The sequence below is a fragment of the Panicum virgatum genome, chromosome 6K (genome assembly GCF_016808335.1).
Source record: "Panicum virgatum strain AP13 chromosome 6K, P.virgatum_v5, whole genome shotgun sequence".
Classification (NCBI taxonomy): Eukaryota; Viridiplantae; Streptophyta; class Magnoliopsida; order Poales; family Poaceae; genus Panicum; species Panicum virgatum.
The window spans coordinates 3,685,886-3,704,309 of NC_053141.1; the positions used below are offsets into that span (position 1 = coordinate 3,685,886).

General features: G+C 46.9%; 2 protein-coding genes and 1 long non-coding RNA gene across 3 annotated transcripts; all 3 read left to right on the top strand.

The window, feature by feature from the left end:
* The first annotated feature begins 3,137 nt into the window (after positions 1–3,137).
* On the top strand, positions 3,138–6,327 carry LOC120711295 (kelch repeat-containing protein At3g27220-like). Its single transcript, XM_039996761.1, has 7 exons — positions 3,138–3,466; positions 3,575–3,763; positions 4,227–4,456; positions 4,927–5,097; positions 5,323–5,428; positions 5,698–5,904; positions 5,999–6,327. The coding sequence occupies exons 1-7, from the start codon at positions 3,314–3,316 to the stop codon at positions 6,161–6,163; spliced, it is 1,221 nt and encodes a 406-aa protein (XP_039852695.1). The 5' UTR covers positions 3,138–3,313; the 3' UTR covers positions 6,164–6,327.
* A 4,305-nt stretch (positions 6,328–10,632) lies between these two features.
* On the top strand, positions 10,633–11,545 carry LOC120713863. The gene is made up of 2 exons (XR_005691300.1): positions 10,633–10,837; positions 11,119–11,545. It is a non-coding gene; the product is annotated as an uncharacterized LOC120713863 (long non-coding RNA).
* Positions 11,546–15,107: 3,562 nt separating this feature from the next.
* Positions 15,108–18,366, top strand: LOC120711296. Its single transcript, XM_039996762.1, has 4 exons — positions 15,108–15,638; positions 16,795–17,226; positions 17,327–17,639; positions 17,842–18,366. The coding sequence occupies exons 1-4, from the start codon at positions 15,108–15,110 to the stop codon at positions 18,012–18,014; spliced, it is 1,449 nt and encodes a 482-aa protein (XP_039852696.1). The 3' UTR covers positions 18,015–18,366.
* The last annotated feature ends 58 nt before the right edge of the window (positions 18,367–18,424 follow it).

Here is an 18,424-nt window from a genome sequence, read left to right on the forward strand (position 1 = left end):
CCCGTGGAGGCGCCGCCCGAGAAGGTCGTCCGCAGCAGCCAGATGAGCAGCGGGGGTCAGCGCGAGAGTGGCGCGGCTCCAGGGGAGCGGCAGGAGGGAGGAGGGTGGGCTGCACGGCGAGGAACCGCAGTCGCCGACAAGGACGAGGAGCTCGCGCCAGGGGAGTGAGGGAGAGCGAGGTGGGGGGAAAATGAGTTGGGCAGCAGCCAGATGAGCAGTGGGGGCCAGCGCGAGAGTGGTGCGGCTCCAGGGGAGCGGCAGGAGGGAGGAGGGTGGGCCGCATAGTGAGGAGCCGCAGTCGCCGACAAGGACGAGGAGCTCGCGCCAGGGGAGTGAGGGAGAGCAAGGTGGGGAGAAAATGAGTGGGAGGGAGGTGCGTGGTTGAAACAGGGAATGAAAGAAGGGATAAGATTGGAGTGGCCGAGAGGATGAGAACTTCCGATTTTTTCACCTGTCGTCTCCCACCAAAATCTGCTTTAGGGAAAAAAAGAGGCTTAAAAAAGCACATCATGTAGTGTGCTTGAAATCCCAATGATCTGTTTGAGTTTGAATTTTAAAGATTGCTAGCCCCATGTGCCACGCGGCCTAATGATGTAGTTAGTCATGGATATTTAAAGGTTGCCAATCCTACTTCCACAGCCAATATGGTATTAACCAAAAAGAGAAACAAAAAGTTCAAGGGCAGTAACAAATATCCAGGCTTAAAATAGGTAGGGTGCCAATTGAGCGAGGAAGGACTCAAGGCCCAAGACCTCAGGCGGCCCACTCCAGCCCATTGAATCTGCAGTTTGGATACAGTCCTCACGCGAACTGTATGCACGTCTCTGCAGCACGCGAACAAATAGTTGTCGTTATGAATACAGGATTCCTAACGAACAGTCGAGCAATTTCCTGATTGCTTTGTCAATCGATTTTCTCTGTACGTCGCCGACTGACGCATGTTGGCCGCTGACGCTCACTACCACTAATTGGGCACGAGCGCCTGTAGCTATATGAATGTTGTTGTAGATCGGACACGGATTTCCTGTCCATCTTCCGGTAGAATTGAGGTTCCCCACCTTCGAAAATTTAAGATTCGTGCAAAACAATTGGGGCCATTGGATCTCTCCGAAACCTTACCCAGCTACTGAGCTGCCTCCTCCCTCCTCCTGCTTCCCGCCGTCACCCTCCTCCCGCTGCACGCCGTCGCCCACCTGTTGCACCGCCGCTGGTGCTCTGCCGCCGGTGCTGCTACATTGCGCTGTGCCGCCGGTGCTGCTACATTGCGCTGTGCCGCCCACCGCTGCTGCTGTCGCGTTGCGCCGCCCGTGGCCCCCACAGCCGTCGTGCCGCCTCCCTGCAGCCCCGCGCGTCGCCGTGGCCCCCACGCGCTGCCTCCCTGCGACCCCACGCTCTGGCCATCGTCGCACCTCCCCTCACGCGTTGGATGTCGCCGCTTCTCCCTGGCCTCTGCGCCGCCATTCCCCGCGGCCGTGAGCTCGCCAGAGAAGAACAAGCTGGTCAGACAAGGAACTCACATGAGAAGAAGCTTCAACATTTTGAATTTTATATTTCAACAATTCATGTTATCAATTTCAACATTTAATTTTTATAATTTCAACATTTCAAATGTCAAATGTTGAACATATTTTAAAAAATATTGAATGTATTCAATAATAATGTTTAATCTCTCGTATAAAGTTAATTGGGCCAAGTGACCTTTAAAGATGGATAGGAAGCCCTAGTAGGACGGCCCATTAGCATGTGGAGATAAGTCGGAATTCCTATCCATATTTTGGTAGACTTTAGCTTCCACTTCTTTCAATATTAGAGATTCGTGCAAACAACCACAACTCTTGGATCACGTCCAAACCCTAGGTTCCTCTTTCTCTTTCTCCTCCTCCCTCTCCCACCCGACTGTGCGCTGCCGCCACCGCTGGCCCACCGGTGAGCCACTGCTGCTGCCCTCGTCCCGCGTTGCGCCGCCACCGCCTCTGCCCGTTTGCTTTGTTGGTGAGATTCGAGTGATTTTTGTTTAGTTGTCAACCATGAAAGAAATAAAATGAACGTGGTTGCCTATCTTGACTCATCACGATTACAATTGGTTTAAACCATCGGTAATGCTATGCAACTAACGTCCGACAGCAGCGAAAAAAATCAGACGCTCTCATCTTCTCGGCCACTCCAACCTTATCCCTTCTCCCATCCTATGTTTCAACCACGTACCTCCCTCCGACTCATTTTCTCCCCACCTCGCTCTCCCTTGCTCCCCTGGCGTGAGCTCCTCGTCCTCGCCGGCGACCGCGGCTCCTCCTGCCACTCCTTCGGAGCCGCGCCACGCTCGCGTTGGTCCCTGTTGCTCATCTGGCTGCTGCGGACGACCTCCTCGGGCGGCGCCTCCACGGGGGGAGCTCATCCCGTCGGCATGAGCCCTCTCTTGCTCCTCTGCGTGCACAATCCCCTGCTGCTTGTGCCTGTGCCGGTGGCGAGCGGCGTGCCCACTGCTCCTCCTCCTCCTCCCCAGTGCCACACCATGCGCAGGAGGCTCTGGGGAGGTCAGCTCCGGGCCACGGGAGGGGCCGCCGAGAGGAGATCCTCCGCTTTGCCGCGGTGAGGGCGAGGGTGAGCTGCGCGGCCGGTGGGTATGCTTTGCCAGGGCGTGACCTGTAGCTAGCAGCCGCTCTCCCACGACTAGAGATGAGGCGAGCGCGCCGCTGCCCTTTCGAGCTCCCCGACGCCGAATCGACAATCCGCACCTTCCGCGGCCATGGATTCCCGACGAGGAGCCCAGGTGGAGGTCGAGTTGTTTGCATGTTGCAGTGATTTTCTTTTGATGTTGCAGTAGTGATTTGCGATGTTTCGTCGACGATTTTGTGTGAGTTTCGCAATGTTTTCGAAGAATGTTGTAATGTTTCACCTCAATGTTGCCAAGTTTTTATGTGAATGGTCGCATGTTGCAATGTTGGAATGTTTTAATGTTTCAGTTCAATGTTGTAAATTTTGACTTAATAATGTTGCAATGTTTGAACGTTGTAATGTTGCGGCGGAATTTTTTACTGCTTCAGTGTTAGCCTCACGGTGTGCTACCGTCCGAATCGGACGTCCGGACGCTAACAGTTCTCAATATAAAAATCCAGTGCTTGGCCCCCACTTGCCTGGTCCCCACGTGCGCCACCAAAACCGCGGACGCCGGAGCGGAGGCGGAGCTCAAACCGCGGCGGTTCCGCGCGGCCGCCCACCATCTCCGCCGCCCTTCGTCCATGCCGCCGCCGCCGACGCGTCGCCCTCTTTTCCTCGCCCCCGACGCCTCCCCCGCTCCTCGTCCGAACCTGCCATGGCCGCCTCCAGGCCCCTGCCGCTCCGCCTCGCCGTGCCGCTGGCCCTCGCCCTCCTGCTCGCGCTCGCCCTCGTCGCCGACTTCCTCCGGGCCTCCTCCCCCTCCTCCTCCTCTCGCCGCGTCTCCGCCCTCTCATCCTCCGCCAGAACGGTACCCGCGCCGCGCCGCCCGCATTGCCCTGACTGCCTGACACGAAGGCCATTTTCTGAAGAAATTTCGTGGTTCTAACCACCATTGTTGCTTCCCTCGCGAGTGCAGGCGAAGGGGAAGCGCGCCAAGGGCGTCGAGCGTGTGGCGAGGCACCTGAACGCGACGTACGCCGACCTTCCGGCGCCGCGCTGGGACTGGGAGGAGATGCCTGCGGCGCCCGTGCCACGCCTCGACGGGGCGGCCGTGCAGATTGGGGATCTCCTCTACGTCTTCGCTGGGTACGGGAGCCTCGATCACGTGAGCAACTCACCTTACAGCTTAGTTAATCTCGCATTGCTCCTAATTATGAAACCTTTCCTTTTTGGTATCTCTTGACCAACTCTTTCAGGCGGCACAGCGCAATGCTTGTTAAACTGAAAGGGCTGGCTGAGCTGTTAGCTTGTTGGTTGTGCTGGTAAAGGCTTATAATCGAAGTATAGGGGTAAATAATAACTCTATATAGCTGAACAAACTTGTGTCACATGAGCTTCATTGCTCAGCTGTTTTGTTTCAATTTTTCATATGTAGCATAGAGTTGGAGCATATGTCATTGCAAATTGATGAATGATGCATGTATCAACTGCTTTTAGCGTTCAGGATTTCAACAAGTGGGATCTGTATCGTTGTGTTGATGTGAGCAAGGGCAAGCATCTATTACTCAGCAAACATGATTATTATAGTGACAGTACCTGATATGTTGTCCTGCTCTTTGTGTTTTCAGGTTCATTCTCATGTGGATGTGTACAATTTCACTTCAAACACATGGACTGAAAGGTTTGACATGCCCAAGGAGATGGCACATTCGCATTTAGGAATGGTGTCAGATGGTAGATATGTTTACGCAGTTTCTGGACAATATGGGCCACAATGCCGTGCCTCAATAAACCGCAACTTTGTTCTAGACACACAGACAAAAAAGTGGAGTGAATTGCCTCCTTTACCATTGCCCAGGTACATATGGTTAAATTTACTAACCATAACCTGTTCAGAGTTATTGCATTGATGCTTATGTGCTTCCTATTTTATTGTTCTTTGCTTCTATCAGTAATTATGATCATAGACACCTTAGTTCAGAATTTTGGTTAACTCCATCAGCATTGCAAATCATGTCACGAATTTGAAGTCATTTGTTTTAATTTCGTTTCTAGTTTTACGTTGTGCTAATGTCTGAGCACTTTTAGATGCCTAAGAATCAAACTGTTGTATTGTGCCTGGAAATTAATATGCTAGCATGTCATGTGATGAGCCTAAACCTACAAAATGAGTGATACGGGATGCACATTGGATTCATGTATTTGTCAAAGGCCCTCTATCTACTACCAATCCATATTTTAAAACTCTACTGAGATGGTTCATTGCTTACATTCTGTATTGACCTAGCTGTTATTGGCACATAGGACTAAAAATGCAAAATCTTTCAGGTATGCACCGGCTACTCAGCTTTGGCGTGAGCGGCTCCATGTGATGGGTGGAGGCAAAGAAGACCGTCATGAACCTGGGTTGGAGCACTGGAGCCTTGCTGTCAAGGATGGCAAAGCACTGGAGAATGAGTGGCGAGCTGAAGTACCCATACCACGCGGTGGACCTCATAGGTATGTCGGAGTGTACTTGTGCCATTTGTATGCAATAGCCATATGGTAGGTGCCTCTTTTGATGTATGATTGTTGGTATTTAGTGCTTAGACGTTCATACTGTTCATCCTATGTAGTGGTTCCGGAATTGGCCCTTTTGAGGGATGATTGTTGGTGTCTCAGTAGCAATAATTTGGCATTTAGATGAACTATACTTTTTTATTTCTTAATTCAAGCTTTTTGCAGGGCATGTGTTGTAGCTAACGATAAACTATTCGTAATTGGTGGACAAGAAGGAGACTTCATGGCTAAACCAGGATCACCTATTTTTAAATGTGTACGGAGGCATGAGGTACGTACATGGTCCCTAATGAAGATTGTTCCTTCACCTCCGTTTTATTTTCTCATCATCAAGACCTGCACTGGACTATGTTGACTTGTTGAGAGAAACCTACTTTACGATGGTATCTTAATTATTTTTTCTTCATGATTTTCTTTAAACAAATAAGTTCCTGCAAACCTATACTTCCAATTTTTTAGTCCTGGTGTCCGAATTCTTCTATATTTGTGGCCATTTTGCTGCAGCTTCGTTCTTACAGATTCAAAATGGCACTCTTGCAGGTTGTGTATGGTGATGTGTATATGCTAGATGGTGGATCCAAGTGGAAGCAAGTGTCTCCAATGCCAAAGCCAGATTCCCACATTGAATTTGCATGGGTTGTTGTTAATAACTCCATAGTAGTTGTTGGTGGAACAACAGAGAAGCATCCTATCACCAAAAAGATGATTCTCGTTGGTGAAGTCTTCCGGTTTGATTTGGAAACAATGGTACGCTATGTCCAAATCATTTTCCTTGTGGATGTCATTTTATGAGTTCAATAGTGTTCTAAATGTATTAAAATTTGCTCTGCCATTCTTTCAGACATGGTCAGTCATTGGGCGCATGCCTTTCCGTATCAAGACAGCCTTAGCTGGTTATTGGCAGGGTTGGCTCTATTTTACTTCAGGGCAGCGAGATCGGGGGCCTGATAACCCGGGTCCAAAAAAAGTTGTTGGTAGTATGTGGAGAACAAGGCTACACCTTTGATGCTAGTAGTTATGACTTATGACAGGGATTTTCTGTACATTATAGATCTAAGTCTGTTTTTGTACTAACAACTAGAGGTCTCAAAGGCTCAGACAATTGCTCTTGTCCTGAATTTTGTGGTCTTCTAATTCATATTATCCATTTTGACTATATGTTTTAACTTACAGCAGTTGTAGGATATTTGCTTTCAAATCAGGCAATCAGCAGAGTACTGATAGCATAACTTTTTAAGTGTCTTTTCTAACAAAGGTTCTTGACTTCTGTAAGGATCACCGGGGTGTCCGACCCTAGAGGGGGAGGGGGTGAATAGGGTCGCTAATCGCTTTCTATCTTAGGGCTCAATCTATTTGCATAAGATAAATCTAACACGTCCTACACATGCTAGTTATGACTAAGATTTATCTATGCTACTCTCTACTTACCCCTAAAAAACTTGCAACCTATAGCCAATTCTAATCAAACTAACTAGGAAAGTAAAGGCACGCAAGATAAAGTAAATGCGAAAACGTAACAAGGTAAGTAAAGAGGTAAGTGCAAGAGGGATGCAAACTCCCGAGTAGACACGGTCATGTAACGTGGTTCGGCACAAACGCCTACCTTCTCTTTGTCATCACTTGAACCTAAAAGGCTGAGAATGGTCATCTTAACAATCATATTAGTCCAAGTGTTGTGTGTGTCATCAATCGCCAAAACATTATATTGAAATATGGCATGAGAAGCCATTTTCGCTACAATCTCCCCCTTTTTGGTGATTGATGACAACACAACCAAAGCAAGTAAGATGAATTGCAAGAATATGAAATTGATAACAATTTGAAAAGTTAGAAACTACTTAGCTTGCTTGGATGACATTTCAATGCTCATTTTAAAAGCCCTTGATACCAATTGTAGAAAAAAAATTGTAGAACAATGACTTGTGTGTGGTTTGAACCATATGAGCAATGAAAAAAAATTTGTACCTTAGTCCATGGGGATCATCAAATTGCACTTCTCCCCCACATTGACTAAGTACCTCCCCCTATCACCATGCATCCTTTTGCATTGCATTTTCCATTCCTCCCCTTGCTAATGGCATCATTTGCTTGCTTTTAGGGTACATTTCTCCCCCTTTGTCATCAAACACCTAAAAGCTTCATAACCACTAGCAACAAAGAGCATTAGTAGCAAAAGAAATTCACTAGTGATAGATAGTTATACCTAGCCATGCCTCCCTATATCATTTAACTCTTTAACATTTGAGAGTTATGGCTTGGTCTTCTTCCCTTGTCCAATCTTTCTTTATCAATTGATATCAATTGTAAGGTTCATTGCAATGTGCATCATCTTGATATCGAAAGATTGAGTGCATTACCATATGGACTAAGGGAGTGTGAATACAACAAATATCACTTTGAAAGCATGTTAGTCACAAAAACACAAGCTATAGAGTTAGCTCCCCCTAAATGTGTGCATTAGTGTTTGAATCACTTTAAACAAATGTATGCACTTGTAATTCACATAATGGGGATCAAACTCTACAACTTGAAAACATAACACCAAATGGATACTAAAAAAAGGATTTGATACCAATTGTAGACTTTGGTATTTTCTTTCGAAAATATGTGTCATGGAGAAGCAACGGTTTTCGCCCATGTAGGTTGCACTAGATAAGAAGTTAGTACTAAAACAACCTACCATATGAAATTTCTAGGAAAGCATGTCAAATGAAAGATACCAATTGTAAAGATAAGATCATGCAATCCTAGAGAGGCATTGAGCTACAATGATGCATGAAGGATTTCAAATGAAATTGAGATCATCCTTTTACCTTGCTCATTACCTCATATGTAGGGGAGGGAAATTTGGGTCACTAATCTTTAATCCACAACTTGGCTTTACTTCATTTTTGCATGATGCATTCCTACTCATGCATCCCAAACCTTGTCAAGCCTCCAAATTCCCCGTTACCGCTCTTGTCTTCTAAGTCTTTGGAACCCAAACCCTTTGGGAGCCATCCATGGTATGAATAATATCCTTGGGCACCCAAATAGGCCGGTTCCATCCATATGTTCTCCACCCCATGACATGAGCTACCACCTTGCCATTTTTCTTCTTTTCAAGTATGTAGTGATTGCTCTTTTGCTTGTTCTTGTGGGTGGGCTTGGTGTACATGTAGGACGCCTTCAAGTATGGAGATGAGTTTTTCTTGATCTTCTTAGCCTTCTTGTTCTTGTTCAAGTTCTTGGGCTTACCATTTTCTTTGCCCTTTGCTTGACCCTCTTTTTCCTTGCATTGGTAAGACTTGTGGCCTTCTTTGTGACACTTGAAGCAAGTCACGGTTTCTCCCTTCTCAAACTTCTTCATGCCCGCGGAGGTGTTATCTTGAGAAGGTTGGACTTGCTCTTGAGTATACTTTCCTTTGAGCCGCCTCAAGTCCTCCATTAGCCTTTCTACCTCTTGTTTAAGCTCATCATTTTCCTTAGCAATGAGATCATCACATGTTTCTACAATCACATTTTCATTACAAGGGGTTAGATCACAAGAGGTAAACACATCTACCTTGTCAATGGGAATAGCACAAGGAATATGGCAAGTAAAAGATTTATCCGATGATGATTCACTTTTAGATTCAAGACTCTCATATTTCATTTTAAGTTCTTTATGCTCATTGTCTAACAAATTGAATTTGTTTAGCAAGTTCTCATATCTTGAGACAAATGAAGCATGAAGTTTTTCTTTAGCCTTGAGAGTTTTCATTTCTTCATTTTGTTTAGTGAGATATTCTTGTTGATTATGGAGGAGTGTCATCATCTCACTAATTTCATCGGTTTCAACATCGGATTCATCATTGGAGGAGGAGTCATCACTTACATCGTTATTACCTAGTGCCATAAGACACATGGGTGGTGGTGATAATCTCCGAGGGCGATGGGTGGTGGAGCTCTTGGAATTTTTCTTGTGACTTGAGCTTTCACCACTTTTCTTGGGCTTGTAGATGGCGGAAAGAGCTTGAGGTTTTGATTTATTCTTTCTCTTTGTCATCTTCTCCATCCCAACCGCACTCCCTCTAATGAGTGTTTTGTACCCAAGCTCATAGAGCTCATGTACATGCTCGACAATCTTGCGGTGATGGTATAGCACGGCCCTTGGATATTCTTCATCACTTGAACTTGATTCATCATCACTATCTTCCTCATCTTCTTCTTGTTCACTTGAGCTTGATGAGTCTTGTCGCCTTGGTTGGTGCTTGCATGAGTGCTTGGCGGCGAGACTCTTTTTGCTTGAAGAAGAGGTGGACTCTTACTCTTTCTTCTTTGTCATTCACATACTATATTCATGGGCAATGATTTGATTGATGACTTGGTTGGGTGTAAGCTTGACCAAGTCTTCCTTTTGCAAGAGTGTGTTGATGATGTCATAATCGGGCTTGCGAAGGCTTCGGAGGATCTTGCGGTTAATTTCCTCATCTTTGACTTGATTAAGACCTAAGGCATTACTTTCATTGACAAGAGTATTTAATCGTGAGTACATGTCATGAGCATTTTCATTTTGAAGTTGCTTAAAGCTACTAAGCTCCTCGCCGAGAATATGATATTTTTGATTGGCAACATCCTTTTGTGCCCTCATGATTCTCGACAATTTGCTTTCATAGCTTATGAGCATTTTCATTAGCAAAAACACGATTAAACACACTATCACATAGAGAAGACAATAGAATTGATTTTGCAATGGCATCATATTGTCTCTCGGCCTTATTCTCATTTTTCATGCCTACTTCGGTGACACGCCAAACATCAAGCCCACGGGCTTGGAGATGTGCTTGCATAAGCACTTTCCACCGAGGAAAACCCGTGCCATCGAAAAACGGAGCTCTATCGGTACTCATCCCTTCCCCGGACATAATACTCGCTCGACGGTTAAGTCGACGGGTCTCCTACGAGCTTTCTCACAAATTTACCAATAGAATTGGCTAATCCTCGTAAGAGGTGTGAGACCAAGCTCTGATACCAATTGTAAGGATCACCGGGGTGTCCGACCCTAGAGGGGGAGGGGGTGAATAGAGTCGCTAATCGCTTTCTATCCTAGGGCTCAATCTATTTGCATAAGATAAACCTAACACGTCATACACATGCTAGTTATGACTAAGGTTTATCTATGCTACTCTCTACTTACCCCTAAAAGACTTGCAACCTATAGCCAATTCTAATCAAACTAACTAGGAAAGTAAAGGCACGCAAGATAAAATAAATACGGAAACGTAATAAGGTAAGTAAAGAGGTAAGTGCAAGAGGGATGCAAACTCCCGAGTAGGCACGGTCATGTAACGTGGTTCGGCACAAACGCCTACCTTTTCTTTGTCATCACTTGAACCTAAAAGCCTGAGAATGGTCATTTTAACAATCATATTAGTCCAAGTGTTGTGTGTGTCATCAATCGCCAAAACATTATATTGAAATATGACATGAGAGGTCATTTTCGCTACAACTTCCTGTAGGCTGTAGATATGCATCCGTTTCCATTTTCTGACAGCCAGGGGGCCCAGTTGCTCATCCCACTTTTTTATGCTAGCATGTCTCCTAATTTCTTGTTAATGTTGTCTACTTGTTTTGGTTCTCACGTCTGGAACTTGGAAGTTCAGAGATGCCTCCAAACAACCAGAAGAACTTTCTAAAGCAACCTTGCCCTCCAATGGATGTAAGCGACTATCAGACTTTGTGAAAAGATTATTCTTATTGGAAATTTTCAATGAAAAGTAATGGAATAAAGGAGAAACGCTGTATGCTGATGTATTCTTTTCCTAGCTGTGGCAGAGAGGATGGAAATATTTGATGCTTTGTATTTTTCCCCTTTGCCTTCTTCTATTTTGCTCCAGATGTATTCTCACAAATTGAGAACATGCCTCTGGCAAAATTGACCAGAATAATTGTTACCAATAATGATGATAATTTTTCTAACATTTTCTTCTCATGATGCAGATCCAGCCCAGCTTCAGCTGTTGGATGAGGACACGCCGGATGATGGCGACTCAGGTGACGTTTTCCCTTACCACAAATAAACTTTGCCGGCGTTTACAGGGGGCTGTCACGCTTAACAGTGACCAATCACGTCCATTTGGCCTCATCATCTTCTTTCGCACTAGTAAACCTTAAAGCTCTCGGCACCACCGTTAATGCCGACTAGGTAGCGGTGGATGCTGGGTGGATGACCGGCCGGCGATGAGGCATCGCTTTCGCCACCAGGCAAGATGCACGGTCACCAACTCAAATCCCACCGTAAATTCACGGGTATGTTTTCTTTTTTCCTCTTCTATTGAAAATTCAAATGAGCACGCCTAGTCTGAGAAAATGTTATGTGTGGCAGCGATAAGTTCTTTTTCTTTTTGGAATTTTATTTTGTTGAACATCTGTCTATTGTTAATTGTTTTTGTCGTACCATGGGATAATTCAACATGGCTCCAAGTACAGCTGAAATTGCCGACCAAATAATGTAGGTAAAGATTAGCCAGCTCTCCAACACAGAAAAACAAACTTGAGAGAGAGAAAATGTCTTCTATGCTGAAAAAGATCTTTTCCTTGGGAGGCTTAGCACCTCTAGTAAGCAACACCCTAATCATATAGTATGAATGTATGATGCTCACCAGCATGCCTAATGAATGTTTCCCTGAACTGCAGGCTGCTGCCAATTTTGGTCGGCGTCCAGCCGGCTGCCGAGCCACACCGGCTGCCGTGTGCGGTGAGCCGTTTGTGGCCATGGCTCCGGGATCGGTGGGCTATGAATGAGACGCCAAATGTATAGTTGCTCAAATGGGCCAGGCCCTACGGGCCAGCACTAGCACGGGCCGAAAAAGCGGCCTGAGAACGATTCGGCCCGTGACTGAGTGGGCTAGTGCCGGGCCCGTGCCAGGCGCCGTGCCATGCCTGGGCCGCATTCGCGGCACACGGCCCGAGCACAGGCACGGCCCGCTTAATGGGCCGGCACGGGAAGGCAAAAAATAGTCTGGTAAGACAGCCCATACAGCCCATGTAAACACACAAAAGTCAACATCTACTCCCACCTCCCTCCTCTATCCACTAGCAGCGCCTCCTCCCGTCCCCGCCTCCCTTACCGCCGCCACCGTCCCTGCCTCCGATCCCCGGTTGCCGCTGTTACCTTCGTCCCTGTGACGGAATTGCCAAATTAAACCTCTAATTAAGCGTAATGGCCGTCATTTGAACACATCGGGCGTATTAGCTTAACGGCTTAATTTGGCGATCCTTTCTCAACCCACGGCGGCTGAACTGGCCCAGGGCTGACAGAAACAAGTTTGGTGCTTCGTCGCATGGTTTGAAACAAATGACCGGAGATTAATTTAACTAGTGGATTAACACCTGAGTGTTAACTGCCTCCCCGGCCGCCGCTGTCGTCCCCGCCTTCCCGATCGCCGCCGCCGCCTCTCTGCCCACTGCTGCCGTGCTCTCGTGCCTAGGGGCACTGCACGCCAGGCCGGCGCCCTCCCAAATGTGCTCTGGATGTTCGTGCTGATTGTCTCCCGTTGTTTCTGTGTATGATCGCCATATATTGGCTTTGACCGGAGACTCTCCCTGCACGCAAGAGAATGAGCAGTGACCAGGATTGCCTGCTAAACATATGTTGTTTGGCGCTCTAGTTTTATTCTATCCTGAGGTTGCTTGTGGCTCCTTGGTATGTATTCTAGGGCCTATCCAAGCGATGAGAGAGAATGATATCTACCTGAGTACCTGACAAATTTGGTCTTACCTACGCTCTGTTCTGCTCGCTGGCAACCATCAGCCATTAGCCATCCAACAGTATTTTTCTCTCACATCAAATCACAGTACCAGCCACAGATAGCAGAACAGAGTGTTATTTGTAGGTTGACTGGCAATATTGCCCTTTTCATTTTTTAAAGTTAGAAAAATAATAATAGCGCCATGTCTCCATTGCCAATTAAATTAAAATCGACGTAGAAGTACCATGTACCTGCAGTGTTTTCTTATAAATCTACTAAAGCATTTGACAGCTCACAGCCGAGTGTTAAACAATATAGCTCCGTACTATACGGTATCCATCACGCGCATGTATAGTAACCGGCAGTACTGAGAATGACCACGTCTCATCTCACGTATGCTGCCCGTATCGACGTACTTGTCCCAAAATACTGCAAATTTCGTTTTTTTCTGAAAAAAGAAACAAAATTACCGCAACACTGCACCCATGAGTAGTAGTACTCATTCAGGATAATCATTTTTTTCTCCCCGCGGGAAATTAAATTGAATCGTAAGCATGGTTTCCTTTTCTTCACGGATATTCATAACTCCAAGTTACTTTCGGATGATCTCTGACTCTGATCTGCTTTCACAATCAGCTTTGCACCTGCCCGCGGCAGCTCCTCACACCCAGGGTTAAGTAAACCGACCGGTCCGGTCAAACCGGTGCGGTCCGGTAGCGGTTTACCGGACCGGTTTGATCGGAAACCGGTGGAACCGGTCAAATTCAAAATCAAATTCAAAATCGCATGTTCAATCGGTTCCGAACGGCTTACCAGTCGGTTTGATCGGTTTACCGGTCGGTTTGAGTGGTAACCGGTCAAATTCAAAAAAAAATTTCTTTTTTGGTTTAAATTCAAATGCCCGCAAAGTATACTAAATAAATGTTTATATAACATATTTTAGTCTAAATGAACCCTCCAATTCTCTTTTGTACTACTTTTACATTGTATTTGTATATTTTTGTATGCACGTTTTTTTTGTTTAACTTCAAATCCCCGCAAACTATACTAAATGAACGAATTTTTGAGAAAATTTGATACCATTAGATTCGTCGCACCTTGAAGTATTTTTAAGAATTTTTTGAGAATTTTTCATTTTTTTGAATTTAAATTTTAATTTTGAATTTGGGCCGATTTGGTACCGGCCCAAACCGGAACCAGACCGAACCGGTTTGACCGGACCGGTTCCCACCGGCTTGTTGAACCCTGCTCACACCTCAGCCAGCCATGTGGATCCTTCTCGCCTTCTCGGCTTCTCCCCCTCCCACGCGCGCTCTCCAGTGGAGCCGAGCCGCCTTATCCCCCGCCCGCGATCTCGCCATGTGTTCACCTGCTTCTCTGCCCCCACCGTCGCTAGGGATGAAAACGGTCGGGAAAACCCCTCAACCGTTCCCGCAACGGTATTTTTTGGTCGGGAACAGAAACGGGAACGGAAAAATCGGACGGGAAAACGAAATCGGTATTACGGGATATCGGGAACGGAATCAATCGGTCGGGAGCATGCCGATTACGATCGGGAATCGATAACTCAAAACGGAAAAATACATACAACCACTTCAAACATTTAACTCGATAAAATAATTACAACTATGCATAAATAACATGGAAACAAGACTCGTATAACTAAGAAACACAGGTAAAGTGAATCACGAATTCACAATTCACGTTGGAACACATGCAAACAACAATTCACGTTTCCAACACAGGTAATACAGCCGACTACGACAAATACGGGAATTCCCGCGGGAATTTTCCCGGCTGAAAACGGGAACCGTGAAAACGGTCGGGAAAACATCCCACCATTCCCGTTCCCGCCCATTTTCCCGTTTTGTTTTTCTATTTTCTCATTTTTTCAAAAAACAGTTTACGGTCGGTTTAAACAGTAAACGGAGCCGGTCGGGACAGGATTTTCCGTACCATTTTCAACCCTAACCGTCGCCCAAGCCCACGAGTCTCGGACAGAGCGGGCCCCGCCCATTCCCCAAGCACGCAAGCACAGATCCCTCGACCCACCTGGCACTCCACCCCACCCCACGGGAAGGCCCACTGATTCGTGGGACCCGGACGCCGTGGGTCCCAGGGATCGCGGGTATTAAAGGGCCCACTCCCTCTTGCCGACCCGTCGACCCTCCAACAGCCGGTGGTTTACCACTTCTGCCCCTCCGGCGAGCCCCGACCAGCTCCTTCCCGCCCGCTCCCATGGCCTCTCCCGGTGACGGCCTCGCCGGGACGCCTCCGCCGTCGACGTCGCCTCCTCCGCCCCCTCCGCCTGGCCCGCCTCCCCCGCCGCCGCCGTCCCCGTTCCCGGCGGGGAGCCCGAACCACCCGTCGGCGGCGATCTCGTCGCCGCTGCTGCAGCCCGACACGGGCGCGCCGCCGCTCTCGCGGTGGCTGCGCCGCCTGGAGGCGTTCCTCTCGGCGGCGGGGCTGGCGGCGTCGACCCGCCTCGGCGTGGCCGCCGCGGCCTCCGCGCTCGCCGTGCTGGGCCTCGCGCTGCCCGCCGCGGCCCTCGCGCTGTCCCCGTGCCGCGGCCGCCGCCTCGCCTGCGACGAGTTCGAGGTCGAGGCGTTCGAGGTCTGCGTGCTGCTCTCGCAGGCGGCCGCCGGGGCCGTCGCGCTCGCCTGCGTGTCGCGGAAGGTGGCCATGTACGGCATCCGCAAGTTCCTCTTCGTCGACCCGGACGTCGGGATGAAGATCCGGTTCCAGAAGGAGTACGTCGCCAAAATCCAGGTGATGTGCATGCCCCCTCACCCGCGTAGTCTCGCTCTTGTCTCGATTCCTCGGCGATCCTGCACTGAATTTCAATTTGGTATCATGGGAGTTTCTATTTGCAATTCGAATAATTGCACGCTAGCATTCGGTAGCAGTTGCTATTAATGGTTACTCCTGGTACTTCCGCTACTTCTACTTACTGCTGCTCTACTAGTGGATGATCAGCTGCCACCTTATCGAAATTTAATGCAATTTTGTGCCATTTTGAGTGCAAACTGTGCAATTCGAGGTGGAATCAGTGAATTCAGGTGGCATTTGATTCTGTCTCATCGGGCACACAAGTACTTTGGGGCTAGGTGTCGGTTTCAGCTTATGTTTTATATTTAGGAAGTTTGCGTGTTGCAGTCTCTAGCTGTTTCGACGGAGACCTCATATATGGATTGTTGATTGCCCCTTCAGAATTTGCGCTTCCATGTTTCGTTGACTTGTGGAGCCAGGGGCTGCCTATCCTTGAGGTTGAGGAGATAGATGTCAATTCATGATGCCATTGCCACGACCATTAGTCTGTGGTGCCTTGGATTCTTGGCGCCCTTCCTTACTGAAGGATGGATTCTTGGCTTTGTGCCTTTGTCCTTACTGAAGGACTAACCGAAGTGCTTTATTATTATTTCAGTTATTACACAACAGCATGTGTGCTTTGCATGTGCCTCCTCAACGTTGCCATGTGAATCATCGTTCAAAAAAATGTTGCCCTGTGAGTGGAGCTCATGTGCCCTGTGATACCTAGTCTCAGTCCACGTTTGTGCTGACATGTCGATTTGTCTTTGTTTACATGGAGATGCACGATTAGGGGTTAAGCAATGATTTGTGCTCTGGAAGACAGAACCTGTATTTCTTTGGCTTGTTTTCACCGTTTCCATTATAGGCAATTGATCAAAGTGCATAGACATGTTTCATGTGTTGTTAATGCTATGATTTTTTTTTGTCAAGTAAAGTACAAATTCCCATTTCCTGTCTACCAAGTGGTCTGACCAAGCTGCTCTTGCTCTTCCTAGATTACCTTGCAATTTCTAGTGAAAATTTAAATTGGAACGTTTCATATTTAATATGGTATCATCCTTCCTAAGAGCTTTGGTATATTTTCTGCTGACAAGTGTTGCAATATCTACCACAGGACTTCTTCCGCATACTTACATGGTGGATATTGCCGTGCTTTGTTGTGAAGGTCACTCGAGAACTCTTCCGCTTTCCCCACATCTACCAGGAGTCGGTCTGGAGAGCATGTGTTGTATTTTTTGCTTCCATCATGTCATGGATGTATTTGACAACAATAATACTGTCATCCTGTATGCTCTTCAACCTGGTTTGCAATCTGCAAGTTATCCACTTTGACGACTATGGAAAACTTCTAGAGCAAGATGCAGATCCTTTGGTCTATTTGAAAGAGCACCTGCAGCTCCGCCATAACCTCTCCAAGATCAGTCACAGGTTCCGCATGTTCCTCTTACTGCTCTTCCTTTCTGTTACAGCAAGCCAGTTTGCCATTCTTTTCAAGACAACAGCCTATAATGGTCCGATCAATTTCACCAATGGAGGTGACATAGCTGTAAGTATCACATGCTTCTGTTTTGACATTCAGTTGTATCCTCCATTTGTGTAATTTCTTGAAAAATTGGATCATGAATGGATTTCCTTTTACACTACAGGTTTCTTCAGTTGTTCAAGTTGTCGGTCTTGTCCTCTGTTTACACGCTGCTGCTAAGATCTCCCACAGAGCTCAGAACATCTCTTCAATAGCTAGTCGATGGCACGCATTAGCAACATGCTCTACTGATTCTAATTATGTGACCACCCCAAACAGTTCTGGGAACCTTGTGCCCTTTCCTGCACATCTGTTTCTGAGGGATTATTCAGAAAGTGATCTGGAGTCCCTGGAGACTGCCTCGCTACATGGCAATTCTGCTGGCACAGCGCAGTTGGCTTCGTACATGTCTTCATACCACAAGAGAGAATCACTTGGTAAGTAATCCAAAGCTTCCTCTGAGTCCGCATCGCATAGTATTTCTTCAAATGTTCAACATTATTGTTTGATGAGCACACTGCATATCCTACTCAATATGGCTTTGTTTATATATAGCCTATCTCAATACTACAATCTACAGATGCAGTTATTTTCTTCTCAGCAATTGTGCTTATGCTTTGTTTCTCTGCATAATTTCAGTGCTGTACCTGCTAGCGAATCCAGGCGGCATCACAATATTTGGCTGGATAGTCGACCGGGCATTCCTAAACACCATCCTGATGCTTGAGTTAACTCTTGTGCTCTTCGTGCTTAGCAAGACCGTTGTGATCCCGGGCAAAACACTCATGCACAGTTACATCGGGTTCCCATGATTACAAGGCCATCGCAATGCACGGATTCAAACATTCAGGGTCAGTTAAGAGGTCATGATTTTTTATGATGACACGTTGCCAGGGCTGCATGCCAGAGTGGGAGAAAATGGTAGCAATGGTGGCAAATTTGGTTTTTCTCAAGGCCCAGATCATATGCACATCACGCCACTCCAGGCATTTGGGGTCGGTGTGCTCGAGGGCCGACTGATGCAAAGGATATGCCGTTTACAATTTTGAGCGGGTGAAGTGGTTTGAGGCTTCTATTCTTTTTTTTTTTGCTGTGTATATACGAAATGTATATGCTAATATAAACCACTATGGTAAATATATTTTCTCAGCCTTTCTTTGTCAATCATGCTCTAGTGGCCTCTTCACAGCCCATTAAGGGACTTAAATTTTTTAGCTCAAAA

What these genes read in the sequence shown, in the direction of transcription:
- LOC120711295 (XM_039996761.1), top strand. Translation starts at nt 3,314, where the DNA reads ATGGCCGCCTCCAGGCCCCTGCCGCTCCGCCTCGCCGTGCCGCTGGCC. An exon ending in TCTCATCCTCCGCCAGAACG is followed by an intron (nt 3,467 to 3,574) that starts GTACCCGCGCCG and finishes TCGCGAGTGCAG; the next exon opens with GCGAAGGGGAAGCGCGCCAA. An exon ending in CCACGCGGTGGACCTCATAG is followed by an intron (nt 5,098 to 5,322) that starts GTATGTCGGAGT and finishes AGCTTTTTGCAG; the next exon opens with GGCATGTGTTGTAGCTAACG.
- LOC120711296 (XM_039996762.1), top strand. Translation starts at nt 15,108, where the DNA reads ATGGCCTCTCCCGGTGACGGCCTCGCCGGGACGCCTCCGCCGTCGACG. An exon ending in CCAATGGAGGTGACATAGCT is followed by an intron (nt 17,227 to 17,326) that starts GTAAGTATCACA and finishes TTTACACTACAG; the next exon opens with GTTTCTTCAGTTGTTCAAGT. An exon ending in CCACAAGAGAGAATCACTTG is followed by an intron (nt 17,640 to 17,841) that starts GTAAGTAATCCA and finishes GCATAATTTCAG; the next exon opens with TGCTGTACCTGCTAGCGAAT.